The 17,720-nt window shown below is 40.1% G+C and overlaps 1 protein-coding gene across 3 annotated transcripts in view; it reads left to right on the forward strand.

The window, feature by feature from the left end:
- Positions 1-17,720, forward strand: part of hdac5 (histone deacetylase 5) — a 44,347-nt gene that overhangs the window by 13,916 nt on the left and 12,711 nt on the right. For 2 of the 3 annotated variants that reach the window (XM_086170287.1, XM_086170288.1), the window contains exons 1-8: positions 4,548-4,840; positions 12,420-12,509; positions 13,354-13,604; positions 14,151-14,295; positions 14,444-14,546; positions 16,498-16,631; positions 17,036-17,167; positions 17,357-17,466. In XM_086170287.1, the coding sequence (XP_086026413.1) occupies positions 4,687-4,840; positions 12,420-12,509; positions 13,354-13,604; positions 14,151-14,295; positions 14,444-14,546; positions 16,498-16,631; positions 17,036-17,167; positions 17,357-17,466 (1,119 nt within the window). In that variant the 5' untranslated portion in view covers positions 4,548-4,686. Of the gene's footprint in view, positions 1-4,547; positions 4,841-12,419; positions 12,510-13,353; positions 13,605-14,150; positions 14,296-14,443; positions 14,547-16,497; positions 16,632-17,035; positions 17,168-17,356; positions 17,467-17,720 lie in introns of those variants that run through there. The other variant, XM_086170289.1, reaches the window with a different exon arrangement.

Here is a 17,720-nt window from a genome sequence, read left to right on the forward strand (position 1 = left end):
AACTATTGCAACACCAGAAACCTCCAAATATTATTCAATTCATATGTTAACCTACCCAGTGTGGCATCATATAACAGATGTTAGTAAATTCCGAAATAATGCAATCGGCTCTGGTGCTGGAGTGGAGAGGCTCTATTGGAGGCATCCGTGATGACAGAACCACCTTATCTGACCCCTTCCAGGTGAAGAACAAGGGGCTCTACTCGGAGCTTACCTTGAAAGCCTGTACTCGTCCCCGAATCCCTAATTCTAAGATAGCCACCCTGGAAAGGAAACTTATTTGAAATATGGTGTTTGTAATAGGTTGGCACAGAAGTCCTATAGCAAAACATCACTAGGGTTTAGATCCACCGGACCATTCCTTCCATTCACCCCCTCTTAGGCTCTTCATCATTTCCCGGGTGCACATTTAGGTCTCCCAGCATAACAATGGAGTCGCATAGTGGTGCCTCATCCAGGACACCACCCAATGACTCAGAGAAAGTTGCACACTTTGAGACACTGTCCCGCAATAAACACAAACAACTAGGGAAGATCTCCTTCTTGCCCCATGTAATCCCAAAGAGACAACCCTCTCATTTAGCAGGGAAAACCCCAGCACACTGGTACTCAGCAGGGGATTTGTGAGTGTCCCCACAACTGGCTGACCCCTTCCACCCTGTGGTATTCCAAGGAAAAAAACAAAGTGTCCAGAGGAAAGTCCAAATATTTCTAGCCGGTTCCCTTCATCTACGGCATCTGGGTATTTGTCAGACAGAGTGGTTCAATTCACTGTCCCAAAAAACAAATTACAATGCTTGAAGCTTGCAAGCTTCGGCCACTCAAATGGCATCGAGCCTGACTCCGATGCTTGTTGACTTTTTACAGCTTTTTTGTAGTTTTTATAACTTGCTTTAATGATCATTTTGGTCCATTTGGAGATGAAATTAGCTAATTTACCTTTCCTGCTAAAAATTCCTTTTTCTGTCCTTTTGAAATAATTGAAATGTCTTCTTTTTTTTATATCATATAGTCCTCAGTGACGTTCCTTGACACACAGATCCAGCAGTGGAATCCGTTCCCTTAAACAAAGGTTCAGTTAAGACTGAAGACCTGAGTGGAACAATCACTAAAAATAGCAACCTGTACTTTCAATTAATAATATCTGCACTGACAGCAAACTGAGCTGTTCAGTGTTGGGTTTGAAAGCAAACCTTAAGTGTTTGTGGATGGTCTTTCCTCGGTGTTACACACCACTGAAAATAAAAATTCAAAGCTGCCTTTTTCTAAAATGCAAGTCAGTAAGGCATTTGTTCTGTTTTGTTTTTAAGCCAGTGTATCTGTGTGACTTTATTTGCTACATTTAGTCTATCCAGTGCCTTTTGTTATATAACCAGCAGAGATTTCTTTTTAGGGCAGTCAAAACTCCCATGTTCTTCAGCTATTCTCTTTGCACGTTATTCCTAAGAATATGTTTCATTGTTTCCACCTCCTCACAGAAATCCCATCAACCCTTCTGATTGGCTCCACGTCCTTGAATGATCGAAGTCAGTCATATGGTGGAGCATTTTGTTGCTAAGGACACTGCGCTTGTTAACAACTGCTGTCAAATATGAATCCAGACTGTCTAGATTGAGTTACATTGGACGTGTTGATTCTCGCAGTTTAATTTTTCCTCGATGTGTTCTGAAATTTTTCTCTTCTGGTCAGCATCTTTTTAGTAAACGTTACAGCATGCCGTATTTGTTAACTTTTAGAAAGTCACGAACAAACACAACACAGAGGCGCGAGACCACGTTTTGCCAGTGTGACTGCAGTTCACACGGCAAGCTCTTAATACACAGATTGTTCAGCACAGCACAGGAATGTTTCTCTTCTATTCACCCTCATCCTCAGTTTGTACGTTCTCTCAGATGGAATAGGGGCACCACCTCTGAAGCGGCAATGGATGTTGTCATTGTGCGGTATCAACACCTGTATCTGTGCCTTTAGAGCAGGCAGCTCATTCACAGGTCTGAAGGAATAGAAGACTCATGCTAGGGTGTCACTGCACCATCTATGTGTAGCTCTGTGGAAATAAAGTGTCGCCGTGGTGGGGTCATTGTCACAGCGGTGTTGCAGAATGTCTGTCATAGAGGCTACAGAAATACGTAGCCAGTTGTCCCCTCACCTGCTCCCTGTGTCGTAATGACAAATAACAACTACTATACTTTTTTAGAGATGCTGCATGTCAGATTTACTTCCCTCCGTATAAGTTTCTTTCTCTGCAGTACTTTATACAAGGCTGTATGCAGCATTCTGTCTGTACTCTACATTCATTTTCATACATGTTGCTCGACACATTATTAATGCAGACAAACTGCAGCCGAATTACGGGCTCAGGGGTGCCAATAATTAAGTTCAGACCAGCAGATCATCACAAACATGAATGATTCTTTCATCGGTTACTTGCCGAGAAAATAATTTGCTCCCCCTCGATTTATCTGATGACCTTGAAGACAACCACAATCCACTTTTAAAGGCGGTTGGAGATATCTTAAGCTTTGGTAGTCATCTGAGTGTCGAACTGTTCCACTGAAAGACAGAAATCTGTAGAGACATACTGCTTACATGTGGATCTAACAAGAGCAGTCTTTAGTTGATGTGGTTGAACTCAGGAACGTCAACATTAAAATATGTTGACGTAGAGCCGGGCAGTGTTATGGATAGATCCAAAAGAACAAAAAGACCAAATCAATTCTTAATGTTACGTGCGATTATGTGTGAATTGTGATGATATAATTGTATTAGACGGTGGAGCCAAGTGGGATGTAGACTTTCAATATTATGTAAAATCCTGCAATAGTATGTACTTTTTAGATGTTGTGTATTGACACATTGCCCAGTCTTTGATGGACAGGTGTTCTCTGGGAATTGCAGCACAGAACCATGACAACGCTGGTCCCCCACCCACCCTCCTGAGCTGGAGGCTTACTGCTCTCTCCTCTCGCTGTCTCCCTCCCTCTCGCTGTCTCCCTCCCTCCCTCCCTCCCTCTCTCTCTCTCTCTCTCTCTCTCTCTCTCTCTCTCTCTCTCTCTCTCTCTCTCTCTCTCTCTCTCTCTCTCTCTCTCTCTCTCTCACTCACTCTCTCTCCCCCATCTATTTATATCTCTGACTCCTCCTTCTCCCTGGCAAGCTATTTTCAGTAATAGTCCCTCCATCAACCCCCCATGTTTGTCTCCCATGTTAGTAAAGGCTTCTTTTCTCTTTCTTTTCTCTTTTCTTGTCTCTTCTCTTCTGGAATTCTGTAAACGCAGGCCATCCCTCTCTTTCCTGCTTTCTACCGCAAATGCTCACTAGACTGAAGTGAGTTGTTGTTGACTTTCTGTTCATCCGTTTTAACTTCCTTTCCACCCAATGATCTACTTTCAGTCTCCTCCTGCCCCCTCTTCGATGTTCATTCAGCAGCTTAAAGAGCGTCACAGACACTTCCGTATGCACAAACACGCACGCGGGTGCTTATGACTTTCAAATAGTGAATATTATTTTTCTGACCGGCAGCTATTTTTGCTTGGACTACCCAGTAGCCTGCTTTCTTTGTTTGAGGACGAGGTTTAAGAGGTGTGATACCTGTTCATTTTCTGGAAGGATTCCAACATGCTGCTTGTCTTTCCTACTCAGCCTTCCTCTCACAAATTTTCACGCTTTTTTTAATCATATTGCTCCCTCCCTCACACACGCTCCCTTCTTCCTTCCATTTCCCTCTCTCTGTCATTCTCTCAGCACTTGGTTCTAATTTTGGCAGCATGGAACCTCGGGGAGTGCTCTCCCAAAGCTATTTACGTCCTCGCCTCTCCTTATCTTCCTCCTCCTCTTCTCGTCTCCCTCTCATCAGCCAGGAGGAGAGCTGCATGAAGATCCTTTTGATGCACCAAGAAGGGGATTTCGGCGTCTCCTTGTATCTGTTTTTGTGTTGTTAGCCGTTGGAAGTGCACAGAGAAGAGGCTGCAGCAGCTCGGCTCTCGTCATTCCAGATGCCAGATCGCCACACGCGAAAAAGCAACCCCCTCCATCACTTCTTTGCTCTCGGAAACGCACGGTTGTACAAAGCTGTGCAAAACGACGGGATTTAACCGATTCCCCCCTAGGTTAGATTTGGGTTGCTCCGTCCTGTGAGTGAAGATTCTGTTCAACATAGGAGGAAAAAAATGAAGCTTTATTTTATCTGCGGCAGTGACATCCCAAAACACACCAGTCACTGACACCTCTTCAGGAGCCTGCAAGGTTGTCTGCGTTGTAATACCCGTCCTGGAAATCTACCTGAACAGTGTTTTTTAAACATTTTTATTCATTTGGCAAGTGGATGAAAGGATTTTTGGATTCCGCGGGCGCAGCCAGGACTCCAACTTACAGGACTGGGCATCAGAAGTTGTAGCAGAAGCTACCTGAGACTGGAGTCTGACTGGGGGATCCTGTCTTATTCCGAGGGATAAGTTTTTTTTCTTGATTATTTTTTTTATTTATTTTTTTCCCTGGAGTTTGTTCTTTTCTATTCATAGTCAGAAGGACAAATGTAAAAGTTTCAAGCCGCACAGTACCTGATTATTCATATCAACGCAGAATGAGTAATCCCATTCAAAGGTTTCTTGAGTCAGAGCTATGTCACTGCTCTTGAAGAGGAATCGAGCGGTGTTTTTGTGAGAAAATAGCTCTCCCTCTTGTCTTGGCATGCTGTTGCATCCTACAGTGTCAGGATTGTGCGACATGTTGCAGACCATCTATGAGACTGAGTCCTGTTTTTCCTCCACCAGCACAGACAGCCATCAGCCTCTGGAGCTCCTGAGTAGCAACAGGGGCTCCAGCGGTGCCATGCCCACAGCCGGTGAGTCATCCATGGGATGGATAGGAGGGGAGGGAGGGGGCTCTGCTAAAGGTCTGGATCAATGGTTAAAACATGGAGGTGCCAGATTTGCTATATCTATTAACTCTGTGATTTAAATGTATTTTTATTTAGTTGTCTATTAAAAGGGTTTATGCTGACCCTAGAATTCTGATTTGGTCTGTGATATCTTGCAGTAATCTGAACCAATTGATTGTTTGATGTGTTACATCACATTTCGGAGAAAAATATCAGATCTTAAATCAGTCCCAAGATTAATATTAGAAATGAGAGTGGCTAATGTGGTGTGAAAATGGGAAAATCATTATAGAAGTCCCCAATTCAGACTCTATCCATCACACACATATGGAAAATCGGTTAGCAGGTACACATCCCAAATAAAAGAACTAAGTCCACAGTTGGAGTACTTCATTCTTATCTTGATATTCTTGGTAGAGACTTGAATTGAATGAATTCAGTGCTCTGGAGATATTTATCAGTGCATCACTGACCCGACATTAGAATAAATTTAATCTGACATTTTGTATATAATATTTAAGTAGGTTTTATTTTTTTAGTTCAGACTTTTGAATTGAAAATTAAAAAAACAATCAGGCACACACGAATACGGAATATCATTTGATAAGCGCTGCAGTTATATCGAAACAGTATTGCCAGAAGCTATATGATATTACATGGAATGTCACATTTCTGGAAGGAGCAGGAGGATCCTCTCTAATGCTATGATCTAATAATCTAATAATGATCTAATAATCTCTAATAAGCCAGTGTCTTATCATACATTCATCTATGCATCTTGTATTTATCAGTCCAGTTATAACAGAAGAAAGCCTTTTCATCATAGTCTTTTTTGTATTTAAAGAAAAGCAACCTTGTCTATATGTAATTTGTATATACTTTTGCATCTCTATATACCTGCCAGTTGATGCTCTTTGTAATTAAACACACACTAATCCAAGCAGGAAATCTTTGGAGTGACTTGCATCAGAGATCTTTTGAGGTGTGCTCGATATGGGGATTGGCTTGATGCCAACAGGTTAGTACGTCAACTTCAAGAAGGACAGACAAACCTTCACTGTAATCTCTTTTTTGGCAAAGATGGTTGTGACGACTCTTAGGTCAGCAGTCAGTCTTAACATGACCGCTTAGTGATTGTGTTCGAATTCAGAGAGAACTTGAATTATCGTTTTATGACCCTCCACCTTTTTCCTGTCAAGCACATGGAGTGTTTTTAGCATCATGTTGTGTTGTATTTTATTTAATCCTGAGGTATACATGTTTGAACAACTGCTGAGTGGATAATTATCAGCCAATTATGATCTTGCCGATTGAACGAATCAAAATGGTTCAAGTCAGTAATTTTTTGTCGCTAACCGGCACTTGATGACTGTTGACCTGTTGATCACTTTCATGCGTTAACTGTTTGGCCGGGTAAAACAGACACAGAATTGCCACACCTTTTTTTTTTCCCATAAATCAAATAAATTCCAATATTGATAGAAATATCCCATGTTAATTTGTGCATGGGGTATTAAAATCAAGCAATCAATCCAGCTTCAGCCCCCGCTAAAAAGCATCCTTAAAAGTATGTATTTGTTTGGTAACTCCCCAATTATCCTGTATTTTTGATTTGATAATACATCAGCATTGTTTATTAATCGTAATTAGTTATGGCGGCGTTAATGGCTGCAATGTTACATGGAATTATTATAATTAAGACAATGTCTACATAATTATGGTTGTAAAGGTTCCTTTCAAAGTACTGTGGTGAAACCAGAGCTGACTAGAATATGTTTATGTCAGTGCACCGAGCCATGGTTTCGTCCTTATCTCCGCTTAAGATAATTGTTCAGTTTGCTAATATTTCTCATGATATTTGTAAACTTGTCTTCATTTTGACAAATGACAACTTTGAATTGCTCACAATCTATCAGAAATGAAGGTGGATGTGATAAAAATTGCTAATCTAAGAAGAAGTCTGCCATTAGTTTATCATTTCGCTTTTTGGGGAGGGGGTTTGTTTGCGCTGATATAGTGTATTAGTCACATTCAAATGTTGCTTATCAATTATGAGTATTAGATAGCTTTACATTCAGACTAACATCACTGACTGTTGTTGCTTGGACTGCAATAATAACAGGTCTTACTTCAACACTGACTTCCTTTTGGGTTTGGCTGTAGGTACATGAGTTGTTTAAACTGTTCAAGATTTTTACCATTTTGATCACTTACATATTGCAGAGCAAAGTTCAATGATCTATGACTCCCACACTTTCAGCAACATCATATGACTCCCTCCTGGGAAATGTTTCTCCAGACTCCTCAATTTCATGATATGCGTATCGCTCACAATATGTAGCGTGGTGATGGCTTTCGCCCTATTCCAAAAATGTCGGCACTTCCTTTTACTGGCTGTGAACAAAGTAGAATCTAGAACCCTGCCATGAAGCAGTTTTACAATTGTGACAACTCCAGTGTATACATGCTGAAGATGTGCTTCAACATGTTAAATATCACAATACTCCATCTGCCATAATTCAGATAGTACTTCCTGTGATTTAGACTGTACTCCAGTTTAGGTCATCAGATACTCCTGTTTACAAGCTACATTCACAAGTCAGTCTTTTGGTCCTTAAGTCAGAGATTGGAGCGAATCCCCCCGACTTGTGTCGCTACAATTTAGTCGGAACTGTTAAGGCAATAAAACAAAATAGGCCTTGCAGAAGCAATCTACCATCATTCATGACAGCCTTTTTGTATTAGTAGTGATGCAGCTCAAGTTGTTTTGCTGTGACGCTTGATAATCATGTCCACAAAACTGTTGCAGATGCATTAAGGTGTTTACAGAGCTCTGTCCTTCTTTCAAAGGGATTTGCTGGGTCCCCAGTTTGTTTTACTATATACACCATACTTTAACAGACATGTAGATGCATAACTTTGTTAGCACCTGCGCTTAGTGTTATCTAGCTACCGTGACTGCTTGGCACGTAAAAGTGCACAAATGATTTATCACTTTAAAGAAATGTGATTTCTGACTCTGCCATCACATGACTCTACACATCTTAGTGCCTTAACCCCTTATCATTGTCCTTGTTAAATTTCCACCACAGTATTGCGGTATATTTATTTACACGTCCGTCTGGTACAACCTTGTCATTAAGGTGAATGAAATGAGCTTTCGCATCAGCATGACTTGGTTAGGAGGTCTCTAAATAGAGACGATAACAAAACAGGAATTGGAACAAAATATTGTACATGAGTTACGATCTGTTATTTTTCCCCGACATTATTATCGGTATTGTTCTATTTTTTCTCGTTGTCTTGTCAAAGCTTATCACCATAACAATTTACATTTTTACATAAGTACCGATCAGCAAATTTCCTGCGTGATCAGGTCATACAGATGTTGTCAAAGACATTTTGCCTGGTACAAACACAATAGACAGTATCTGCATCAAATGACCTCCTGTCTGCCATCCCATAATTCATCTGACCCACCCATCAGTTTCTATGGCAACGCAACACACGTGATTCTCCTCTCTCACTCCAAGCTTCTAATTTGTCTAAAGTACACACAGCCATTATACTATTTTTACCTTGCTCTGTCTTTTTTCTCCCTCGCTGTCTCTGATGTTTTTGCTGGGCTGACGTCATAGTGCCTATTTTCTTTTAGCAATGCAGAACGAACAAGCCTAGGAGAGTGCGCGAGAGAGGGAGAACAGAAAAGATGAACATTGGTTACCAGAAATACCTCTCAGCAGCACAATTTAAAAGACCAACAGGAAAGAGAAACAGAGAAACAGACAGACAGCATAAACCTCAGTATTCCATTTTTGGGTACTTTTGAGCTTTGCCTTTCCCGGCTGCTTCCTGGTTAGTCACATCGGGCTTTGCTGCTCTTACATATGTCCCATATGTTGCAGCCTTTCCTCGGCTCGGCTATTAGAGATCTATCCGCGCTGTATTCTCATCCCTTTTCCCTTTTCCACAAGTATCTTATAGCAGCTGTTCCCCTGTCATCGCAATGTCCCAGTCTCTCAGTATCTGACTTTCCTCATGTTGACTGTCAGTTAACACGGCAGTGTAAGTAGAAAGACACAACTCAATACACGAGAATGGCGAGGGACAAAACAGTTGAATAAGGAAAATAATAGGACTGGTAGTAATTCCAATTTTGTCGTATTAGTAATTTATAGATTAATACATATGAGATAACTCTGTACGCTCAAAACAAAAAAGGTGCTAATAAAAATACCCGAAAAGTACTTTTTAATCATTTACACTTTTAATCAATCAAATCCAATTGATACAGTAGGGAATCTCTTCAAATGATATTATTTTCTCAAGATAAATGTATCTTTAAATGTTTTGTTTTCAAGACAATTCGTAAGAACACTGAATTTAATTCTGAGAGTCAACTCTGCGAGAAAAGTGGTTCTCATAACTTCAGGCGGTCTGTGTTTCATCAGTGTGATTCTCCACAGTCTTATTAGCGCTAAAGCACAACCGCCAGTCTGTGGTCGTTTCTCTCGGGATTCACTGGGCAAACTGGAGGCACAGTCAGTCCATCTCTTTCCTGCGTCCGTTCCGATGCATGAATTCCTGCAGTGAGCTGTAGTCCGTTAGAGTCTGATAGGATTGACTGAAATGTTGCCTCGGCCCCGCCTCTTTGTCAGACTGACTGTACATTAGTGTGAGTCTGTGTGTGTTTACAAGACTATAAATGTCTTCAGTTTGACGTCAGAGCCTGGCTGCTGTGGAATGTAGCCCTCTTGCCAAAAGGACTGTTGTACACACACTCACAAACTGCTCTCTCTCTCTTTCTCTCTCGCTCTCTCTCTCTCTCTCTCTCTCTCTCTCTCTCACACACACACACACACACACACACACACACACACACACACACACAAGGACAGTTTGTGTGTTGTAATGGAAGGGGAGACACGTGCGTCATAGTGAAACACCAGAATGTTTGTTTAGATAATTTGGATGTGTGTCCACATACATGCACGGACACATAGACATACAGCTTATTTTATACATCAGCTTTCATCTTTTTTTTGGGACTTTCTTACAGTGGCCTGAGCACCTGAGCCCCCTTAACCTTCTCACATGAGCAGCTTAAACCTGACTGCCTATGTGGCTGTGAATGTGCTCGTATATGTGAGTGAGAGTGGTTGTGAGGTGTTTTGAACTTGCCGGTTAGAGTGTAAATATTATATCAAGTCATAAGACACAATTCTTATTCATCAATATAAGAATAATCAAAATCGTTACAATGAAATCTGACCAGGATCTTGAACTTCAGTTACACCTCCATCTTCCTGTATTCTTCTGTTTATTACGGATTCTTCAAAATTTCTGGGAATTAAAGATCCTCTTTGGTCTTTAAACGCAAAAGATGATCAATAGGTTTGTTCTTCCACATTTTAAAATTACTTCCTTCTAATTATCTCTGCATTTTTTTTGGTTACTTGTGGAAAATAATTACTTACAGTAAATTTCAAATGTTTGACATCCATGACCTTATCATATCACAGCCGATGATATAAAACATATATCAATGAGTTGCTTAATCAGAGACATGACTGTTTGATATTTTCATGAAGTTATCGGATTGTTTCGCCCTCTGATCATCTAGGATGGCTTGTATCAGCTTTGTAATGTACAGGCCATTATAATGCCATGCGTTTCTGTTTTGCAACTCAGATTTCCCAGGCGAGAACTTCTAGGGAATACTTTCATGATGTCGATAAAAACACATATTAGGAACACACCATTGCACCATCTTTTAACAATTAATTCGAAAGAATATTATTATTAGTAAGTGAGATGTGTTTTTTTCTGTGTCAAGGTCAGAGGTCAAAGGTCAAGTTAAAACCAGTGACATTGGAGATCTGGAAAAAATGCAATCTTTCCTCCTTCAGCTAATCCCAGTCCATCAGAAGAGAGCCAAGCAGCTTAGCATGTTGCTGTTTGATTAGCTTACAGTGACCCAGTGCGTTTCAAAGTGTGTGCGTATGTGCAGCGGGGGTGGGGATGGGGGGTGGGTCGGTTGTAACTTAAGAGTTTGTGTGCCAAGAATGAATTGACAAACATGTATAATCATCATGTTTCATACAATTGCTTTGCTACTGCTTGTTGTAGCACTAAATGTCTGTGGGATAAACAAAAAAAAATATGTAAACAGTATAGCTATGTAAGAATTTATGTGGGACCTCTGTTTTTTCCCACCCCTATTTCTTAAAATATAAAATGCCATAGTTATCTGTTGGTACACCTTAATTTATTACCATCTCTTACAGCAGGTAGGAAAGATCTTGACCACCTGCCAAGGTGCTGCAGTCTAGTATCCTCCAGGATGTGGCCTGATCCAATAGCAGGGGTCAGCTGAGGCCAAGAGACAAACAATGTGGCACATTAGGGTCAGAGCTAACTTGCTACATGAGCCTAGAAAAAAAAAGGTACAAAATCCTTGTCTCCCTTACATACACACACATACATGCAAACACACCTATCCAGCTATCCAGTGATCAGTATAAGCTGATTGAAGCTGATAAGCTCATTAGGAGCTTCTGATCTGAAGGTGCTCACACTTGGTATTGTTTAAAAAAACAGATGCAAGAAGTGAGCTTGACATTCATCGCAAAGAAGTATATGTACACTTTATGATCTTCAGAATGTCTTAAAATCTCACATTTTTCATCGCGAATGACCGTGTCCCCCACATTTTGAGTTGTTTCTTCAGTTATAGCTATAAGAGGGTTTTTTAAATTGCTTGAACCGGCACAAGCCCGAGCGTGCATTCTGACATCCCAACCACTATTCCTAGTGTGGCTGTTTGTATCTTTTCTCCACTCACTCTAATTTCTATTTCACAATGATAAATATCAGCTGATGTTATTCTACACCTCAGGCAGAAAATTATGATTAATCTGTATAACTGCATCTCTGCAACTGTCACAAATCCCAATTACTGTTAGGGTGTGTAGGGGGAGGGAGTAAAGCAGATTTGTTCCTTTTGAATTTTCTGCAAGAGTGCATTGGATTTTCCTGCACTTACTTTACTATTGTCTATAAATAAACAAGCAATAGCCAATATCAAAGTAAAGGGCAGACATATGGTTACATCTCCATAAACATATTGGCTCCTAATATCATTCACATTTCTTTGTCTGTCCTTGAGGAAACTGAAGTTGATGCCGCTGTGTTAACATATTCCGCAATGTCCTTTAGCTTCGATGCACTGACTCCATGCCAGGCTAATGCCAAGGTAATGTTATGTCATCACTATTGAATGCTGGACTAACACCAGGCTCATGGTTGCTTTTATGTGGAAAGACAACACGTTCTTCATTCCAACAACACAGTCAGTGCTTATCTGAATAAATGAGAACCGCTGTTGTGTGTGTCTGTGTGTTGACTGACTGATGTAATAGTCTGCTGTATCCCTGACAGCAATGTCCAGACTAATCAATCACCTGTGCTCTCTCTTCCTCTTTCTCTCTCTTTCTCTCTCTCTCTCTTCCTCCCTCTCTCCATTCCTTTCTCTCCTCTGCAGTGGTGGATGTAAAGATCAGCCTCCCATCAGGCATGCAGAGCCCTGTAGGAACTGCAAGTGAACAAAGAGGAGGAGGAGGTGGAGGAGAAGGTAGTGAGTCCCTGTGTGGTGGGGGTGTTTCAATGTCTTGGATATAGGTTGGATTTTAAAGAGTGGAATGAATCCTATGAACGCAAATAAACAGTCATGGCCCTATATAAACTGCCCCTATTTATGAGCAAAATGAAAGAATTTTTTTTTTTTTTACTATCGCAGCTAACTTACTTTATTAACCTGAAGAAGCCATCCAGCCATACCAAAAAGAATAAATGGAAAATAAATTTAGGGTTAATTTTATAGACGGAATGAAGTATGACCTGAGGCCTCACAGGTGTCAAAAAGTGTGGCACCAGTTGATTTAATACAGATGATTTAATATCACATCTGAAGTTGTGCAAATATGATTCACCCACCAACTTGTAGTGATTTCACTACCTAACATTTGATAAATTAAGATATTATATTATTGCATCTTTTGGAAAATGGAAATGTAAGTGTATTGATTTACAGCATGAGTTGAGTTTATGGTTATACTCATAGATGGAGAGATCTGGACATCATTATTTTCACTTGTAACTTGAGGGAAGTTAATAATATTTGAAAGATTAGCATAGTTTCCTCTAAATGTTTACATATAGTGTACTGATTTACACTAGTGATGTGAGTAAACAAATATGGGCTGGAGGCTTTCAGGTCACTTTTGAAAGCAGGAAAAGGGATAGGAATCAGCACATTGAGACATGATGTAAACAAAAGGGACACACTTTCAAAATCTCTCAAGTATTGTAAGGCAAATTAACAAAGCTGTCTTGTAAAAGAATTGAAATGATACAGTGGTCCAAAGGAGCCTGGTCAAAGAGGACAGAAAACTCAAGGTTTATTACTGCTCTCCCAGGTGGGGGCTCAGAAGACGGTCCTGGTGCAGGAGGAGGCCCTGTTGACCTGCGTACTGAGCCCAGGGTGGGATCTCTCTCAGTGGGGGCCACAGTGGTGGACACAAATTTAAGAGAGCAGCAACTCCAGCATGAACTGGTGCTACTCAAACAGCAGCAGGAGCTCCAGAAACAGCTGCTGTTTGCTGAGTTCCAGAAGAAGCATGAGGTTCTAACAAGGCAACATGAAGTCCAGCTGCAGGAACACTTGAAGGTATTTAGTCCTGTTGTCACTAGTTGTCACTGATTTCTTGATTCATTGTGACAATGATCCCTGGCCCAAGCCATACCTGTATGAAGATCCGGCCTGAGTCCCTCAGATCTTGTACTCGATTGGTAACACTCAATGCCATCATACCATAAATCTGGTATCACCTGTGGTAAAGGACATATCGATAGATTAGTTTAATTTAAGGTGATAGGCATCTCAAGTCAGCGTTTTATTATCATGTGACCTGAAAGGGTCAAAAGCAGGGAGAGACATAATACAAACATGCGGACTAATTTTGTTAGTCTTGAATTTGGCCAACATATTCAGCCTGTCCATATTTAAATAGAGTTTGTGTGTATTCAATAGAGAGGGAGAAAGTAAAGTTGGATTAGCTAATGTTCCTGAGGAATCCTTCATAGTCCTTATCCTTATCAGTAAAGAATTATTTTTGGCAATTTTTTTAATGGCTATTCAACAAGTGTTTGCGCATGTGTATTTATTTGCACGTGTGTGTCTTGTGTTTTTCATGTCTCCGTGTGTGTGTGTAAGCAACAACAGGAGCTGTTGGCAGCAAAGCGACAGCAAGAGCTGGAACAGAAGAGGAAACTGGAGCAACAAAGACATGAAGAGCAGGAGAAACAGCGACTGGAGCAACAGCTGCTGCTGCTCAGACACAAGGAGAAAGGCAAAGAGAGTAAGCTACCCTACTACCTCTACTACTGTTAAAGGGTAGTGTCTTGTTTCCTCTCCTCAGTCTTTGACTCACTTACTGTTCGTGTGTGTGTGTGTGTGTGTGTGTGTGTGTGTGCGTGTGTGTGTATGTGCGCGCTATGTTTTGGAAGGTGCCATTGCCAGTACGGAGGTGAAGCTGAAGTTGCAGGAGTTCCTACTCAGTAAGAAAGAGCCGGGTACAGGTGGACTGAACCATTCCTTCCCAAAGTGCTGGTGAGGATGACAGAGAGTGAAACCTGTCCCGTGAGAGATCAGTCACAACATCGCAACCTTAATTAATAGCTCAAATTCAATCTGAATTGACTTGCTTCAAATTATAATCCGTCTTTTAAATCATAAAGTCAAGCATTATGCAGACCTCGTTTAGACTTAAAGATACCACTTTCTGTGAGTAAGGTCTTGAACAGTAATATTACGTCTTAACCTATGTAATGCCCTTACATTGCAGTTTGTATTTTTTTTCTGGCCTTGGTTAGAATATCTTCAAATAATTCATGACATCTATCTTATAGATAAAGTTCACTTGGTTAGGAGGTCATGGACCTCTCACTCATTTAAGGCAACAACATACTTTTGCAACCTGCAATCGGTCAGCAGACTGCAGGATATATTCCTCTTGTCTAATAAGGTGTCTGTTGTTCATTTTTTTGCTGGTCTCTGTCTTGTTTTGGTTACAAATTTTCAAAAATAATACAGATGCGTCATATTATAACCTTTCCTTAAATGCATCCCAGTGAAATCCAAATACAAAAGGCATTATCAACTCTACTGTTTTCCATTTGGTCAGAAATATTTGAATGAATGGATTTGTCATACATCTCAGTTTGACAGGCACTAAAAAAAATCTTGACTTAACAGCATTTTTTTCATCAATAAATCAGTAATGATCAGGCCCAGATTGGAATGTGGTCCCTCCAATCTGGCTCAATCCTATTTGGCATACTATTTTAGTCGCCTATTAATTGTTATCTCTTATTCTATAGCCCCTAGTTCTAATCCATCATGTGAAAAAACTGACTCTTAGACATTCAGAGTGTATTAGCAACTTTTTCTCATTTGAAAAGCAGTGCAGTGAGTGGTCTGACACAGACAGAAATGACTTTTCATGCCCAATTTACATGGCAACCAGATCTAATTTTTACTTGCTTGTAAAACTGACATGGTATGTTGTTGTTGGGGGATCTAAATAAAGTTTTTAATTTTACACCTCTGCCCTTATTAGACACAAAACACACATCAAAATATCAGAATACAGAACCTGTGAATGCGGGAAATGTAATTTAATATGGCGCCAGCTTTTCTGTAAAAGTCCTGTCATGTCTGAATAAGGAGGAAGTGCACTTGTATGTACCTAACAAAAGGGCATCATTTCAACAAAATGTAACTCAGTCCCTTTCTAAGAAGCGTGACTGGAAATGTTTCTGTGGTATGAATCATCCAAAGTAAATGTCATGCCTTTTTCAAAATGTATTGAATTCAGCATGAACACAGGGAGAAGTTAGTTGAGAGAGCGGCACAGAGGAAACATCTCAACACTCACAGGAAAAAGGAATAACAGGAAAGGCATTCTTGTATACGAATTTCTGAAACTTTTCAGGTCCCTTTCCCAAATATAAAGGTGCCAGAGACCTATGCTATTCCCAGGAGGCAGGGAAGTGTTGCATGAATATGCACACAAAAAAGAGAAAAATATTTTTTATCCTTTTGGTCTTTAGGGACATTTCTTGAATCAGAGATTTTTAGATATTTTCCCAGGTCTATCTAATTTAGCCCTAATAGTCTTGACACTATAAGAAATTTGAAGGTAATATCTTGCTAGTTTCCCAGTTTTTCTCATTAATGTACTTGGGAACACCATGAATAACTGGAATAATTGCAACATCTCGGCATTTGTAGAAGCACATAAACATGAAAGGTAATTACCCTCTAGCATTTTCCCATTTTTTTTTCCTGTATCTCTTGTAATCTTAAAACAGGCTTTGGTATAATGCAACCATCATCATCCATCAGTGTTTTCTTTTTTCCCTATTTGTGGCAAAGTGTGGAATAACAAAGTCATGTAAAATATAATAAGCATATTGCATTGAAAACTTTATCACTTGATACTCCAGTAAGTGCTCGATCAAAAACGTGTGTGTGACTGACGGTCTGTTTCTGTCTCCAGGGGAACTCAGAACACCTCCCTAGAACAGAATTCCCCGCCACAGAATAACACTCCAGGAACTCCCCCCTCCTATAAACTGCCCTCACTGCTGGGGACCTACGAGGGCAAAGACGACTTCCCGCTCCGCAAGACAGGTGGGTTACATCAAGGCGGAGGATGGCGCTGCGTCGAGATGTCACATTGATGTAAAAATAACTTATCAAATATTTACAAAAAAAATCATTGCGAACAGCTTGGAGTGCATCCTTTGCTTTAATTTGATTTTTGATTAATATATTGAAACAAATCTGTTATTGACTCAAGATACAATGGTCTGCATTGAAGCAAAAGAAACGAAATACATCATATTGCATATTGAATTGCAATGTAATTCAGAGAATGAAGAAAGAACTGAAAAAAAAAAACATATGGAACCTGCATAAGAAGGAAATGCAATTAAAATGGGAAAACCCTAATTGTTTGTACATTTTTCATCTATTAAAATTATGTGATGATGCGATTATTGCTTGTATCATTATTTTCTGCATCTGTCATTTAGTTTCAGAGCCAAACCTGAAGGTGCGATCGCGGTTGAAGCAGAAAGTTGCTGAGAGGCGTAGTTCTCCACTCCTGCGAAGGAAGGACGGCACAGTCATCAGCACATTCAAGAAGAGAGCGATAGAGATATCAGGTTAGTCCAAAATTTTGAAATGTGATATTTGATTATTTGATTATTATTATTATTATTAGTAGTAGTAGTAGTAGTAGGAGTAGTAGTAGTAGTAGTAGTAGTAGTGATTTGATATTTGAAAAAACAAAAAATCACAACATAACGATAAATAAAATGCACTGTGACTCTATGTGTCTTTGTCTCGTCTAGTTTCCCCACTCTGCAACAGCGCTCCAGGTTCTGGTCCGAGCAGTCCCAACAGTTCCAATACAGCTATTGCCAATGGCAACACAGGATCAGTCCCTAACATACAGACTGAGGTACTTGCACATTTTACTGTCATCCATCAATACCTTCTTGATTAAACAGCTCGAGCTTTCCAAATAGTGTTTGCAACTTGTTTTAAATTGTAAGTGTTTGGTGTGATTGAATTACAGTAAATGTGCTTGAGAAAAACAATGGTGCAAACAGGTGCACAGTTTATATGGACAAAGTGTGATGTTGGATTTTTATCTATGTTCATCTTAATGGTATTTAAGAATCCAACCCAAAAGAATTCTGTTCCAGAAAGGAT

This window comes from Fistularia commersonii, chromosome 23 (assembly GCF_037954325.1).
Source record: "Fistularia commersonii isolate RoL2024-O1a breed Wild chromosome 23, RoL_Fcom_v1.0, whole genome shotgun sequence".
NCBI lineage: Eukaryota > Metazoa > Chordata > Actinopteri > Syngnathiformes > Fistulariidae > Fistularia > Fistularia commersonii.